The 15605-nt window shown below is 29.5% G+C and overlaps 1 protein-coding gene across 1 annotated transcript in view; it reads left to right on the top strand.

Moving 5' to 3' along the window:
- Positions 1-15605, top strand: part of LOC129234107 (receptor-type tyrosine-protein phosphatase N2-like) — a 188043-nt gene that overhangs the window by 161236 nt on the left and 11202 nt on the right. The window contains exon 10 of the mRNA XM_054867999.1: positions 9678-9731. Coding sequence (XP_054723974.1) covers positions 9678-9731 — 54 coding nt within the window. The remainder of the gene's footprint in view (positions 1-9677; positions 9732-15605) is intronic.

The following is a 15605-nucleotide window of genomic DNA, read 5'->3' as shown; positions in this document are numbered from 1 at the left end:
ATATTTGGTCCAAAGTTTAAATTTATCGAATATCCAAAGAGTTGCACATCCCCTCCCCCTCGAACAGATTCGGAAAACATTTCAGTCCACTTTATTTTTAACGAAGTACATTAGGAACTCATTTTAGTGCACATTCAGACAATTGGACCACTTTTTCTGAAGTAAAAATTTCCAAACGTGTTTTCAATGTGTATTGAGAATTTGAAATGTGAGTTAAATTGTTTTGAACATTTTTTTTTGTAAAATTTGTAAATCTGTTAGAAAATATGGTAGTGGGTCTCGTTATTTTAAAACAAATCGTTTATTTATCAGAAAAGTAGTTTTTTTTTTTGTGTGTGTGTGTGTCTTGGTTTATCTAAAGTTTTAGAACTGTAACTTTTTTTCTCCTAGTGTGCATTTTTTTCAATCACTACTTAGTAAATTTTCCTGTTCGGTTTTTTGTAAAAAAAAAAAAAAAACTATTGCTCATGGTGTTCATACATTTATGTGTTATTTACATCTAAACTTAATATTTAGCGAATTCCTGCTTTTTTGCATTAAACAGCGGAATTTAGTATGAAGTTCAATACTCACATTAGAAATAACGGAAAGTACGACAAATCAACGTAATCAAAAAGCAAAGCTTTACGAAATTTTACCTTCCAGTACAACTTACAAGTTATCCATACTTATTAAACAAATACGAGTTAGCCGACCCAGTTAGTTCACACTAACACAAATTTAAAAATCATTTTGCTGTAAAAATATAAAACTACAATTTAATGCATTTCGAATCACATCAAACGAGTAGTACTCAAAACGATTATGAGTTTGTCACTTTCCTTCTCCCTTTCTTCCTTCAAAAAGCATAGCAGAAGAAAGTTCAAACGCAGCTAAAGATCTCTCAGAATTCATTCCAAGAATTATATTTCTTTGAAGACTTTTGTTCTTAAAGGAAAGAATTGGGAAAGTACGTTTTTGCATACATATGAGAAAAGCAGATGATCAATAATTTTTGCAGTGTAAATCTTAAAGAATCAAAAAGATTCTAAATTGAAAATCTTGAGAACATCCATACATATTATACAAAAACCTTATTTTTTATCATAAAATTGAAACATGTGTGAAAAGATATTTTACACTTTTTGTTTTTAATTCTATTAGCTCAAAAACGGGTTTCTGAAAGTAACATCTATTATGTTTCAACTGAAAGAAAGTATAATAAGCTTTGGGCCTTTATTTGCTAACGGTAATACTAAGCATTACAGCCGATGTGCAGAAACAGATAGTAAACCAACGTTAACAATCAACAATAAAAATAGTGTGGCATGTTGCACCATAAAGATGTATACAATTCTTACAAAGAATGCCACATATTTATAATTTATTTCGTACAAAATATACAAGCAAGTGCCAAAAAATGAAAACTTAAGCAACACGTTCTGTAGCCAGCAAATTGGCACCATTTTTCGTCCAACTTTGTGTAAATATTTTAAGAGTGAAGTTGTAAAAAATCTTTACACGACAGTGTGTAAATTCACAATAAAACCATTTGTTGAATTGTAAAGTTGTAAGTTTCCGGATTTAAGCAATTCTAGATTCGTTATATTTACCGATTTCATAAGTTTTTTTATTCCCTTGAAAACTCCCTCCCTCCCCCACCCCCTCTTCCCCTCGGTTTTTTCTGCGTGTTTGAAACTTCGTGTGATAATATTGTTTTGTTTAAAACATTTTTTTACGTTAAATATTTTATTTATTTATCATTTCGTTCCTTATTTATTGGTTAGAGTTTTTTTTTTTTTTTTTTTTGTCAGTCTATCAACTTTAATCATTATTGCTGTTACAGAAATTACGATAAAGGATCAACTGTTTTAATAGTCTCTGATAATTAATTTTAAAATAAAAGAATATATATTACTATTATTATTTTTTGATAACTTATGAGAGACGAATTAATATATATGAAGTATGATGCAGATACAGGCCTTCTATTTAAAATTTAATTTTACTCTAGTTGAACTGCAGCAATCTTTACATCTCAGCTTGTATAAAATATTTTTTGCTCTTTATAATACAAAATACTTTGAAATCACTTAACCGTGTGTTTAGAGGCATTAAGAAGAAAAGGATTTTGGTAAAAAATGCGAAGACTATTGAAAAATTCCCCTTGAACAATATTTTTTAGCATTGAACTATGTATTTACAGATTCTGATTCTGAAAAATGACTGTTTTCAACAATTATGTACTATAGGTTAGTTTGACCAGTAAATAAACATTCAAAGAAAATGTTATTTACAGAAGGAATAATAACACTTTTTAAACTGAATAAACAGCGTATTTTTCTGTACACTGAAGTAAAAACATTTTAACTGGTATAGACAAAGATGTGATTAAAAAATAAGAGAACTTTTATCTTTCTGCTTCAGGTGCAGGATTTTTTTCCAAATTGTTTAATTGTTTGCTTGTATACTTTCGTTTTCTTTCTTTCGTATGATTTTTCTTTTATTTTGGAAACTGTATAAATGGAAGTTTCTGCTGCCACTTCAGCTAAAAATAAACTTTTGATAAAGTTTTTTTTTTTTTTAATAATTTTGAAATGTTCATTCATTGGTCGGACTACCCTATTTCCTGCTTCCATTCTGGACCCAAGCATACATTTAGTATTTTCTACTGAGGTACTTACATACTATTACGTCTACCAATTTTCCAAAAATAAAAACCGTCACCAAGTCTACGACAGTTTGCCAATGAGCTCGTCCCATTTGAAGAAACTTTCAGATGGAGATATTTGGCAATATTTTATAAGCTTTGTTTCTATTTGGTTTTTAACTTGTGGCAGTTTTAGTTTTGATGAAATTGGTTAATATAATAGTACGTAAGTACCCTAATTGACTAAACATTGCTTTTGATACCATATTTTGAGATCATTTTCTGCTTTATGAAGCCGTTTATTAACTCCACTGAATGTGGCGCTGTTGCAACAAATTAGCCAACAGATATAGAAGACCAAAGAAGATTAAATCATTCCAAATAGCTCTCACCTTTTAAAACACTCAACTTTCTGCTTTACTACTTTATCTTCATGGCCAGAAGACTTCCTTAATCTCTACACTAACTGTCATCTTTCTCCTGCTTCTGCCAGTTTTCCTGTTCTGTCTGAAGTCCATCTTGGGCGTTACCTCGGCGCTGCCCGTCATTTTTGTGATTGCTGCAATTTATTGAGTGAAGAATTGCATAGTCACAAAAGTGATGGGGGTCTCCGGGACCTTCACATCGTTGCTCTTCTTCTCTGCGCTGCACTTGCCAAGTAGTTTCTTTTCAAAGACAGCTAACAAGTTTTATTATTGGAGGACTTAGTTGAAAAATACGTTTGTTAAATGTTTCAGAAATGAAGATTTGCTGAGATGAACGTTATAATACTCAATTTTTATTTTATACGCTAAAAAATAAAAAAAATCATAGTGTGTCAAAATATTTAGTCTCACACGGTAACCTGCCGAAAACTGATTTCGAGATACAAACTTTTGCCTGAGTTGGTCAGTAATATCCTGATTTATTGATGCAATTGAAATTGTTATCGAAAAATAAATCAAGCACATAGTGTCGTAGGGAGAATTTTAAGCTCATTTAATGCTTTTGCTCTGTAATCAGCAGTAAATTTGTACTCAATTGTGAGGTGATTTTCATTCCTTTATTCTTGAAATGGAAGACTTGAAATTTTTAAAAACTTTATTTATTCTCCATTTAACGGCATGTGGAAGAACGTTTTTCCTCTCCTTATGCGTGTGCGTATATGGCTGTTTTGAGATATTGCATTATGTTATCTTTTAATCAATCGTAATTAATTAAAACTGCCAGGTGCACAGAGAGTCTACAAAATTAGCATTGTTCTTGGGCTCTACGACCCGAAACACGCATCAATGCATAACAATCTTTAAGACACAAAGGCAGAGTCCAGGAAATAGCGTACTTATTAAACAGGTAATTTATAAAGTCTTCATTCCTGTAACGCAGAAATAAGATATATAGTAATAATATTAATGAACTGTACGGAAAATATGCTTATGTTGTCATATTGGTTAAAAAGCTAATAATACTTCTTTGCTAAGCACAAAAATGGTACCTGAAGTTGAATTAAAAACAAGAAAAAATTTTTTTTTAATTTTTTACGCTCTCACATACTTGATTAATTTCATTCTTTTTGAGAAGTTTTTTTAACCATCCCTTATTCTCATATCACTACAAAACATTGTATTTAGTCAATGTGTGTTCGGAAATGTATTTTGGCAATGAATCACTTTATGAGAGCAACTTAATTTTGATTTTAAAAATGCAGATACAACTTTTGTGCTTAGCACGGCAGAATACTAATTTAAATTGAATGAAAATAATGATTCTTTACTATTTAAAGAGTGGTCTCGAAATGCTTGAAGAGTGTCACCCAATGCTCACATAAAAAACGTAACCCAAATTTGTTAAAATGAATGAACTTATGGCACTGTTTATATATTTTTTTGAATCATTAACAGTATTATGAAAAAGTTATAAAGGATGTGTTATGTACTTTTGTTCAAATTGTGAAAGTTGCAATTTATGTGTTTGAGATTCATTGCTGACTTAATTATGTTCGTGTGATATCAGTTTAGCTAAAAATTGAAAATTGTACGTATATCAATATTACTATTTTCTGTAACATAATGGTTAGTAATTAATTTAAATTGAAAGCAGTTGACAGCAATTTGATTGAAAAATGGTGTAAAAGTATACCAGTACGAATGCATTCATAAAAAATGTATTAACTACTTAAATCTTCGTTTTTTTTTTTTTTTTTTTCAAGTCAGCTTATGTGAAAGGCATTTTTACTGTATGCAATGAAGACACATATTCGTTGTTCAAATTTTTACATCTCGAGTAAGCTAGCTCTTTAAGCAGATTTCAGATAGTTTTCTTTTTCTTTTAAAATCTTCTTTTTGAAATTCATTATTATATTGCTGATGGAAGACCTGTTTTTCATGAAAGTGAAGTTCAATATTCAAAAGAAACTGATGATTTCACCTGTTACCAGATTTGTATCAGTTACAAATCTACTCTTTATTTCTCCATCGCCAATATATTTCTTTATTCGATTGGATTATTTTCTATATTGCAACTTAATACGCTTAACCTAGATTTAACCATGCTCATTATTAAATCAATATACTGATAAAGTTACTTTCTTTTTATTATTTCTTGGCATGACGTTATTAATGAGATCTAGTCTTCTGTCCCCACGAAATTGAAAGATTCGATTTCATTGTCAAAAATATTCATCAAAATGAATAATAATTGCCTTTTAAGACAATTTTTTTATTAAACTTAATGAATCATTAGCATTCACATGTAATGGTTACTTATTAAATATTAAAATCGCTTTATAGGGCGGATTTGTTTTCTGGAGAAGCTGAGAGAGCTAACAAAGAAGCTTTCTGAAAACACGACGCCTAGAGTAATTTAAATAATTCCCGGCAACAACATACGTGGCTCTTCGCAGATAATTCAAAATTTCCTTTAAAATAATAATGCCGTCATTACCCGCTATTCCCGTTTTGAAAAATAGAAGGGCCGCGTAATTAACAGAAAACTGTCTCACTAATTTAGATGTCTTGGTTCTCTAATTAAAAGGGAATGAGGAAGTGGCGACAAAAAGAAAAAGCTTTTCTTTGCTTTTAATAAAAATGCAAAGAGAGAGGGAGGTTAGGTGATAATGTTTTGTTTACTTTAAACTGAGGAAGAATTGTGGCTTAGAAGGTATAGATGTATTTTTTGATTTCTGGAGGTGAAAAGTGTAGCGTATGTTGCATAAGAGCTTGACGTTTTATTGTTCGTTACTTGCAGGCAGTTCATTGGGCAGAAATAATACTACAATGCCTCTTGTCTAGCACGTTAGGAAACTTAATGTTGCATTCTCGGTACTATTAGAATCTACGTTAACTGTTACCATAAATGCTGACTCGCAAAGGGGCTAATTTAAATCAAATAGAATGAACATTTATTTTAAATGTTATTCTGTTTCTTAAGCTTTATTAAGCTTGCAACGTACCTTATTAATTTGTTTAGAGTTTATGTAAAATAAAGTATTGTTTATAGAATTATTGTGACTCGACAGAAAATATTTATTTTGTGTCATGCATAGTTTTAATCAACCACTTAACATATAATTGCAATATGTTCAATCATGCAGACCGATATGCTTTTATTTTAATGATTATGAATGGAAAATTTTTGTGTCCTTATATTTATGAAAGTATATTATTATCAAAATTTTAAGTATAGAAGTAATTACTAACAAAATTGTAAGTAACTAAAACAATAGTTTTGTAAAAACAAAAATACGATCTAAATATTTTGAATGTTTCTGACTTTGCAAAAGCTACAAAATACATGAAACGAACGTTTCAATATGTCTATCATTTGTCCTATGTCATGGATTTTTTTTTTCTATTAAAACACATTCTAAACACTAATCCACTGAAGCGTATTAAAAAAAATCGACTTAGACCTTTTAAGAAACTTAATTTTTTGATTGTATCTAGAACCAACAGCTTAAACTTGGATTGTGTTCCTAAAATTGTGTGCATTTTTTTTATTATTATTATTATTTTTAATGTTCTGTTAAGTAATAAAGATGAAGTTGAAAAAAAAGCATTTTTTTTAGAAAGATACGACATTGGTGTGCATGTTTAGGCTTATTTTCCATTAAATATTTTTCTTTTACAAATTTCCGCGCAAAGACAGTCACTTATGTTTACGAAATTGTAATAAATTGCCGTATCCTGAAACTGTAATATTTCCTGTACTTTTCTCAGTGAATTTACATTCTATTATAAAATTTCACCTTAAAAAATATTTTTTTAATTGTCAATATATCTCTTCTACACTCTGAAAACTTCTTAAACATAACATGAAAGTTCTTTTAGCAGTTTCTTAAAATATTGTTTCTTGAGTGAAATATGTAGTTATTAATACGGTTTAAGTCCAAAATTATTTTCTAAAAATATGTGAAATCTGGACAAATATTTTTCGTGCTTGCAAAATGTATGTTAGATACTTATCATCTATATTCAATACAACGTATTCCTGTCATATTTTAAGAGTTTTTTCCTAATTTAAAGAATCCTGTATTTATCTATTACTTAAAAACATCAGCGACTTTTTCATACTTCTATACATTACTCTTTGGTAAAAGAACATATTTCAAAGTCGTCAAAGAAGTTAATTATTAGCATCAAAAATTTAAATTCTCCTGAATTTTGAAGGACGCAAGTTTCCTTTGACTGTTATTAAATCATTTACTTGCACAATGTTTGTGAAATCAACTCAATGTTGACTGTTAGTACACGTTTCAAGATTTGCAGTATGTGATGTCGTCCCTTCAAGCAAATACCACGATGAAGTTCAGCAGTTCAGATGACGTATGTTCATGCAGATCGAAAGGAATATTTGAAGATACCGCCTATTGATGTGGTGCTGGTTACAACAGTTCATCATTAACAATGTAGAACGTAGTCTCAGGAAAGATTCGTTGTGCACTGTCAATGATGGACTGGTGTGAAAATCAACAATCTTGATGACCAAATACGTGCACTGTATTTCTAAATCAGATCGATTGTGTTACGAACCACGTAAAAGGTGAAAATTAACAGTTGTTGGGGACTAGCTCTTCCATGAAAAGTCCAGGAGCCACGGAGGACCTGAAACGATGATTGAATAAATAGTCGGTGCAAAGTAGTTTTTACTTCTGTAAAATCATAAAATATTCTAGTTAATTTGCAAAAAAAAAATGCAGTTACTCTTCCAAACTTGTAGTTAATGAAGTAAAAGTAAATAACCAACGTTTTGCAGCTTAAAATTACAAATCACTGAAAACACGTGTTTCGGGCTTCAATAAACCCCTTTTTCAATTCAAAATAGTGAGCAATTGGATGTAAAAACATTTGGTGAAAGCTTTTAATAGCAAATCATGAAAACACGCATTTAAGGCTTATTTAAGTAGCATCTTACGAAATAATGTTCTTTGAAAGTACTATTTTTTCCACGAAAATCTTCCCTAATTTTCCTATGTTTTCTATTTAGCAAGAAATACTGTAAGTGATTTATTAATGAAGAATAAACTGTTCATTTTTGGTATTTGCGCTTCAGTTTTAATATAATTTTAAATAAAAATTACTACAACGATTGAATTTCCGGTATCTTTCTGATATTGATTCTTCTGGGGTTACGCAGTATCGACAAAACTAATTTATTAATCATACATAGTCATTTTTCTTAATCTACTATTTTTTAAATTTTATATTACCTTTTAAAATTATTTTTTGGATACGGATTTTAATCTTAAACTAAAATTTAACCTTACTTTATAAAATATAAACTTGATTTTTGACTTTGCTAGGTTATGCTGAAACATCATGCACATATTTATAATAAAGTAAATATACTTTCAAGAAAGTTGTTTTCAATAACCTATGTTGTATTTTATGCAATCACTTTTATACAATGGATTGTCTGTTAAAAGTAAGAACTGGCATATGTTGGTCTTCGCTGCTAAAGTAATTTTAGTCAAGCTGAAATTCTATTGAAAACCGACAATTAGTCCAGGTTTAATATCACGTACGATGTCCAAGATGGAGCCCAAATTGTGGAAGCTACAAGGCTTCTTCTGAAAGGGAATCCTCAGTACTGCGTCAGAAGCGTTAATTAAAGGGTACATGTTCTGTTGCTCTAAATATAGTTGATTATCAAAAACGTCTTGGTGTTCACTAACTCTAACCTAGAGTTTTAAAAAATTTCTAAAAAGTTGTATTCATTTCGTTATCATTGACATAGTGAAATATTATACCGACAGTCCAATTTTGTTTTTTGTATCTTCGTGTAAACAAAAAGAAAATAATTAATAACGAAAATGAGCCTTTTTTTTTCAATAAAATATAAAATTGTGGTAAGTACTTTAAAACAAAGAAAAGTACTGAATTTGATTAAATATATTGTTTTAGTAGAGGGTTAAAATGCTTCTCCTATATTGTTTTATCGTTTTTTTATTTTTTTTAACTTTCTAATTGCATTATGCATACAAAATAGTGCTTTAAATGTTTATTTTAAATCTATTAATTAAATATCCTCTAGAATATTTAATTACATTTTTAACATTAATTGATGTGTATTAACGTATAATTTCAGCTATTGAAAGTATTTAACTTGTTTATTTGCAAAATGTTTTTAAAAAATCTAGTTGCGTTAATTTTAAATAAAATTTCAACAATTTAAAATTATTTTATTCGTTGATATTTAATTTATAATTAAAAACGACTGCAGCATTCTTTCAAAAATATATGGTCCTCAATATATTTGTAGTAATAGCGGGATTAAAAAGTTTGTTGCACTTTGTTTGATCAGAAATTTTTGTTTTTGTTACAAAACAATTCTATTGAATCTGCAATAATCCGTTGTTTTAAATGAACTATATTATACTTTACTTTTTTTATGTTTACAAACTGAAGTTAAGGCCCTTTTTGCAAAAATAATAGCTATATTTCTATAGCTGTAAGTTTATTTAAATATCATAATATGTTATAATAGTCCCAGAATTGTATCTTTTCTTTCTCAAGTGTATTTAACTTGCACCATAGGCTCAGACGTTAATCAAACTTAATTTTCTCCGCAGAAAGGTGAACAAATCATATAGAGGAAGATCATGCCCAATTGTTGTACACTGCAGGTAAGTTAATTAAAAGTGTTACCTAAATAGTTTTTAATTATGGCATAAAAATAATTTGTGGATTAAATGTTGTATATATACTAGTATAAAGTGCATGATCTAAGATTTTTCTTACATTATGTCTATGAAAATCGATATTTTACATGTCACCACCAAAACATAAGGATATAATAAAATGTTTTTCACTAAATGTTAAAATTTCGATTAAAAAAATGACACACGTTAATTTTTTCTTTTATCTTCCTTGTTTTATTTTTTCCGGATAAGTTAATTTTAGCAAAAAACAAAACAATTTTACTAAAAATGTTCTATCTCTCGATTGTTTTGAATCAAAACATTTTGGATCAAAAAAAAACTCATAAAAGAGTAAGAACAAACTGGGAAAGAAAAAGGGATGCATAAGTATGCAAAAACAATACCGAACAACTACGTTGCAGCCTCATGACGAATGATGTTAATGTATTTGCTTCTAGTTATTATCTTATTAATATACTAGCAGTACCCGCACAGCGATGCCCGTGCTAAAAATTTAATGGAAGTCCATTGAATAAAAAAAATAGGCGTCCCCTCCCCCTCTGATGTGGAATGATCGTTTTTCTTTGTATAAAATGCGTGACACACCTTTTCAAAAAAAAAAAACTAAGTTTCTTTGGAATTTAAAACTTTTCGTCAAATCATTAAATTAGATTTACAGTTGCTTTAAAACTCTATTTAGCGAGTGAAGCGGTTTTTAGTGCAATTTAAAATATTTCGCCAAATAAACAAAAAAAAAAGACATCAAATAATATCTTTCAAATGTAAAAATAATTTCGCAGCTCTATTTTTAATCGCCAAACTTGCCCAGCAACCACGCTATCATAATCCATCCGTCTAACGGAAACAAAAAAAAACTTCCCGTGGAACATTCAAAAATCATTGTGGGAAAAAAAGAAAATGTAGTACATTTCACTCGGATAAAAACAAATGAAAAGTTTATTTTCTTTCAAAACAAATCGCCAAAACAAAGAATTACATTAACGGTTGCCTTAAAACAATAATCCTAGCTGAACTGCTCGACGCCTAACGTGCCAAGCGACCACGCTACAGGAACCCAGCCCTTTAGCGAGTGAAGCGGATGTTTTTTCTTTGGCAATAATAAATGTTTCGCCAAACAAACAAAAAGGTATAAAATCACATTAACAGTAGCTTTCAAATTTTTAATATATTAAGAGCTGCGTTGCCCGTCGTTGCCTGGTCTACCTGGAGAACAAAAATTGTCTCAAGTGACATATATTCAACAATTAATTAAAAAAATAACTTAATAACTTAAAAGAATAAATTAAATAAAAGAAAAAAAAACATCATGCAAAATTATCCTTCCAAACAATGACGACAGATATTAAAATACTTTTAAGAAATTAAAATGCGAAAGATGGATTTTAAAAGCGTAACCATGGAAACATGAAATAAAATAAGTTTAAACAGATGCAAAATAGGCAAATACACAGTAGATTCAAAAAGCGTAACCATGGAAACACGAAAGTAAAATGGTTGACAACCTGAATCAAAATGTCATATTTCTAAATTGATTTAAAAACGCTTGTAACTTTTTTTTCCTTTGAAGATAGAAGCTAATTTTTTCGACCAAAAGTCGAGATATATCTGGAGTAAAAAATCCTTCTTTTTCCAATGCTGTCAGAAAGAAAACTGTGGGACAATTCCTTCACTTTTTATTGATAGATTTAATGAAGAAAGTAGTGCCTAAATTTCAGCTAAGCCTAAAAAAGTTCGAGCTAAAAACGCAGATTACTCCCGCCGTAATTAAGCTAGAGCATTGAAATAAATTGTTTAGAAAGCAGAAAATTCTACCCTTTTTAACGATATATGATGAATTTTTCAAATAGGTGCAGTGGTTCCGGAGATTAGCTCGAACATATAAACACACAAAAATCCACCCTCTCTCTTTATAATATTTGTAAAGATTAGCTCCTGCTCTTTGGTGATAATGTGTATATATTTACATAACAAAGGTTTATCTCCCAGTATCTATCTCTGAGAAGACTAACTGAATCAACTTAGATAAATTAGCCGTTCATATTTAGTTCAGGAAAATTATTAATCTGAATGTTGTATATTGAGTCTGTGAAAGAAAGAGGGAATTAAAATATAATTTAAGTAATTTCATACAAAACGCAAACATTAAAAAAAGAAAAGGGTAAAGAAACAAGTGTTTAACTGATTGATTTCATAAAACAGTCTCACGAGAAGGCGATTTGTACGACTTTAATTTTCTGAGTTTATGACACTAGAATCTATTTTTTTTTTAAATCAATGCTGCGCTTTAGTTCCACCTGAACCAACATTTAAAACATAAAATTGCATAATCACCTCTATTTGAATGAATATGTAGAAAATAGATAGTCGAGAATATTTAAACAAAAACAGTCCTTAAAAATTACCTCAAAAAACTCAGTCTCTTGTATAAATAGTCTCTCGATCTTTTCAGTTGAGTAGATTAATTGAAAATTCATTTAGACAAGCAATGAGCTATTTGCACATGTCAGAAAAAACGCAATATTTAATGTAATTTGGATAAATAATGATTCACTGTTTATGAAAACGTGGTTTTGCGTTGTAAAAAAATGTTTTTCTCTGAGTTAATATTTAATTTTAAAATAAGAGAAAATGGACGAAATATCACGTGACTCAAAATCGCAACTTGACGTCACTATGTACCTTTGCTCCAATGTTTTCATTTTCACTACCGTGTGTTTATGGCCGATTAAAAGCTTCTTAGATAGTTTTTTATTGTGTTTAAAATAGGCGGTGTTCCTCAGGGTTTGTAATGAACAGTTATGCGTATTAAATATTGTCTCTTCTAAAAATAAAGTTCATTAAAAATGATTTAATGGAACTCACGTAATGACGTAATAAACAAAACAGGTTTCCGAGGAAAATCACACTTTTTTTCGGTAGCCTACTTTCCGTAAAAAGAATTCAAAAGATAAATAAATAGATAAAGATTTTAAAGAAACAAAAACAACTAAACACTTTTCGAAAAATGATTTCCTGTAGCAAAAAGTCAACAAAGTTTTTCTGAACATGCTCTTAGATTTAAGCTTCAGAAAATGATAATAACAAAAACAAATAAGTGCGCTTTAATTTAACATCGACAAAGATGCAGATTAAATAATTTAGTAAGTTTAAACAGCTTATTTACTGTATACGAAAATTTAATAGCTGTACAGCACGTGACTAACAGCACATGAATTTTACTTAGCCGAGAAGTGATGTCTGTGTAGCTGAACAGCGAAAGCACGCGCTCCATGTCAGGGGGTCTGCGGTTCAATCCCCGGTGGTTTCATTTTTCGAAATATCAATTATCATTCTTTTAATTTTTTAGTTTTATTATGACTACAATTATTTTTTATCAACGGTCTAATGTAAAATATTTTCTTCTGGAGTAAAAACTTGTATGTTAAATGCAGTTTGTTTAAAAATAGAAAATATATAAAAATAATTGGCGGAGGGATTTTTGTTGTAATTCATTTCTATGGATTTCATCCTTATTCTGCATTTAAAACATTATATTATCGAATTTAAAAGGTTTCGGCAAATAAACTCAAGTTTTTGGAATTGACTGAAACATAAAGCCTAAAAGAGAATAATTATAAAAACGACAAAAACGAGTTTCTGTTTTTGTGGGGGGGGGGGGCACGGAGCAGGATCTCTTTAAAATTCCGCTTGGGAGAGAACAATAGATCGGAAGGCTGGAAGGGTAACAAAAAAGAAAGTTATTCAAAAAAAAAAAAATACAAATAAACTAATCATAATTTTGTTTCATCATGGAAAAAAATGGGTTCTTCCAGAATTAAAGATATTTTTAATTAAAATCTTACAATACTTCTTGTTAATGTCAACAAAAAACAATTCAACAAGGTTATTCTCTTAAAAATTAGGGTCTGCAACGTAGAAAATTCCTTTTTCTCTTTTGTGCACTTAGACGACAAAAGATGCAGTCGTTCATCCTTAGAAGTAGCATTAAATCAATTTGGGGGGGGGGGGGAGGCATGTAGAATAAAATACCACTTTTTTGTCTGTAAATACTATTCAACGACATATATTGATATTGTTCTTATGATGCAGGAATTTGGTTACAAAGTTCCTGTAATTTATTTTGCTACCAACAAAAATAGGTTTATGTAGTAGCAAAATTACTTTGAATACAAAACCTATTTTTACAAAATGCATAAAATAATGAGGTATTGCTTTGAGATATTGTGAACATGCAGATGATTAAAAAATAGATTTAAGTTTAAACTTGTTGCAGTATCGAAATATGTTTTAAATTCAAGATATTATTTTTCAATATTGTGTAAATTTTGAAATGAAAATTCTGAATTTTCAATTAAGTATAACATAGCAGCAGTTTTTTTAACACTTTTAAAATGTATTATAACTTTTTTTTAATTTAACAGGGAATAAATTCCTATTATTATGAAAATCTCATCTTTGACTTATTTCATTTCTGCCGATAGGAGGCAAGTAGGGTGGAATTAGGGTGTTTTCTCAAAAACGCAGTGTTCAGCTATCCAACTTCGACAAATTATCAGATTGTCCTTTGATGAATTCTTGTTCCGTCACCTTAGAAGAAATGTTTTATTCTTTTGTAAAAGGAAGTTAAAAATAAAGCATAAATCGTAGATTATAACATAACTATAGCCAAAAGCAGCGTGTAGGGAAAACGCATTAATACTATCACATCACGTTTACGGCAGACGCGAGCCTCGCCGGTGTGCATAGGGACGTTACATCAGCGGCCATGTTGATTCGTTGTGTTTTCACGCAGAATTTTTAGAGTCAAATTTAAACATTAATAACTTTTCTCACAGAGCTCGTATAGTTGAAAAATAGGTATCGTTTTTCAAGTATTTTTCTGAACTACATTGTGGAACTAAAAACTAAAAACGTGCAAATAGTACTCAGTAAAATAGGTTTTTGAAATAAATGTGCATAAAAAATAAAATACGTGTTTTTAATGCCATAAATGAAAATATTCGTTTTTTAATATTTTGCTTTTTTCGAATAAAATGTTTTGTTTGACATTTACGTGGTGGTTTTTCTACTTAAATGCACTTTTATACCAGTGTTGAAACTCAAAAAAAAAAAAAAAAACATTACTTCTAAATCGTCTCTTGCGCTCAATCAGCAAATACATAACCTAAAACGTGGATTTTCAACCTGCTGGATTAGCATACCTTAAATCAATGACTTCTCGTTTAGTTCACCCTTCGATTATTAACTTCATTTAGATTTTTGTTGGCTTGTTTTGATCGTGTTTGTTTTTCGTAAAAGTAATGCGAGGAGCTCTTTAATATTCCTTAACATCTTGTATTCTTTACTTTTGCAAAACATTTAGTCATTAATAAATAATTGCAGATTACTAGCTCTTTTATTAATATGAATGAAATATCTACTGCTTTTTACAAAATGGAGTCATAGTTTTCAACACACTATTTGTATTACTCGTTATCATCGTTTGTATTTGAGGTAATCTGGTACTAAGTAATTATTAATGCAGTTTACGATGCAATAGTTCAACTTTAAAGACACTCATTTCACCTAAGACATCTGGATAATACATAATATTGAAAAAAAATTCTAAAATTTAGACACCTAAGGATTTGATTTTTAATCATAATATGAACTGATTGTTGAAAATCAAACATTAAATACTAAATAGAGCGTTATTTAATTTAGAAAGCTGGTAGAACAGTTTCATTTAAAATGTTTACATGTTGCAAAATTCATTGGTGGAAATACGGCCACTTTATACTCAACTGCTTAACCTGTTAAGGCAATTTAACCTGTTAAGACAACAATAAGTAGTCGTCA

Source organism: Uloborus diversus, chromosome 1 (assembly GCF_026930045.1).
Source record: "Uloborus diversus isolate 005 chromosome 1, Udiv.v.3.1, whole genome shotgun sequence".
Taxonomy (NCBI): Eukaryota; Metazoa; Arthropoda; class Arachnida; order Araneae; family Uloboridae; genus Uloborus; species Uloborus diversus.
The sequence above is the reverse complement of the archived record's forward strand: the minus strand, read 5'-3'. Positions and strand labels throughout refer to the sequence as shown.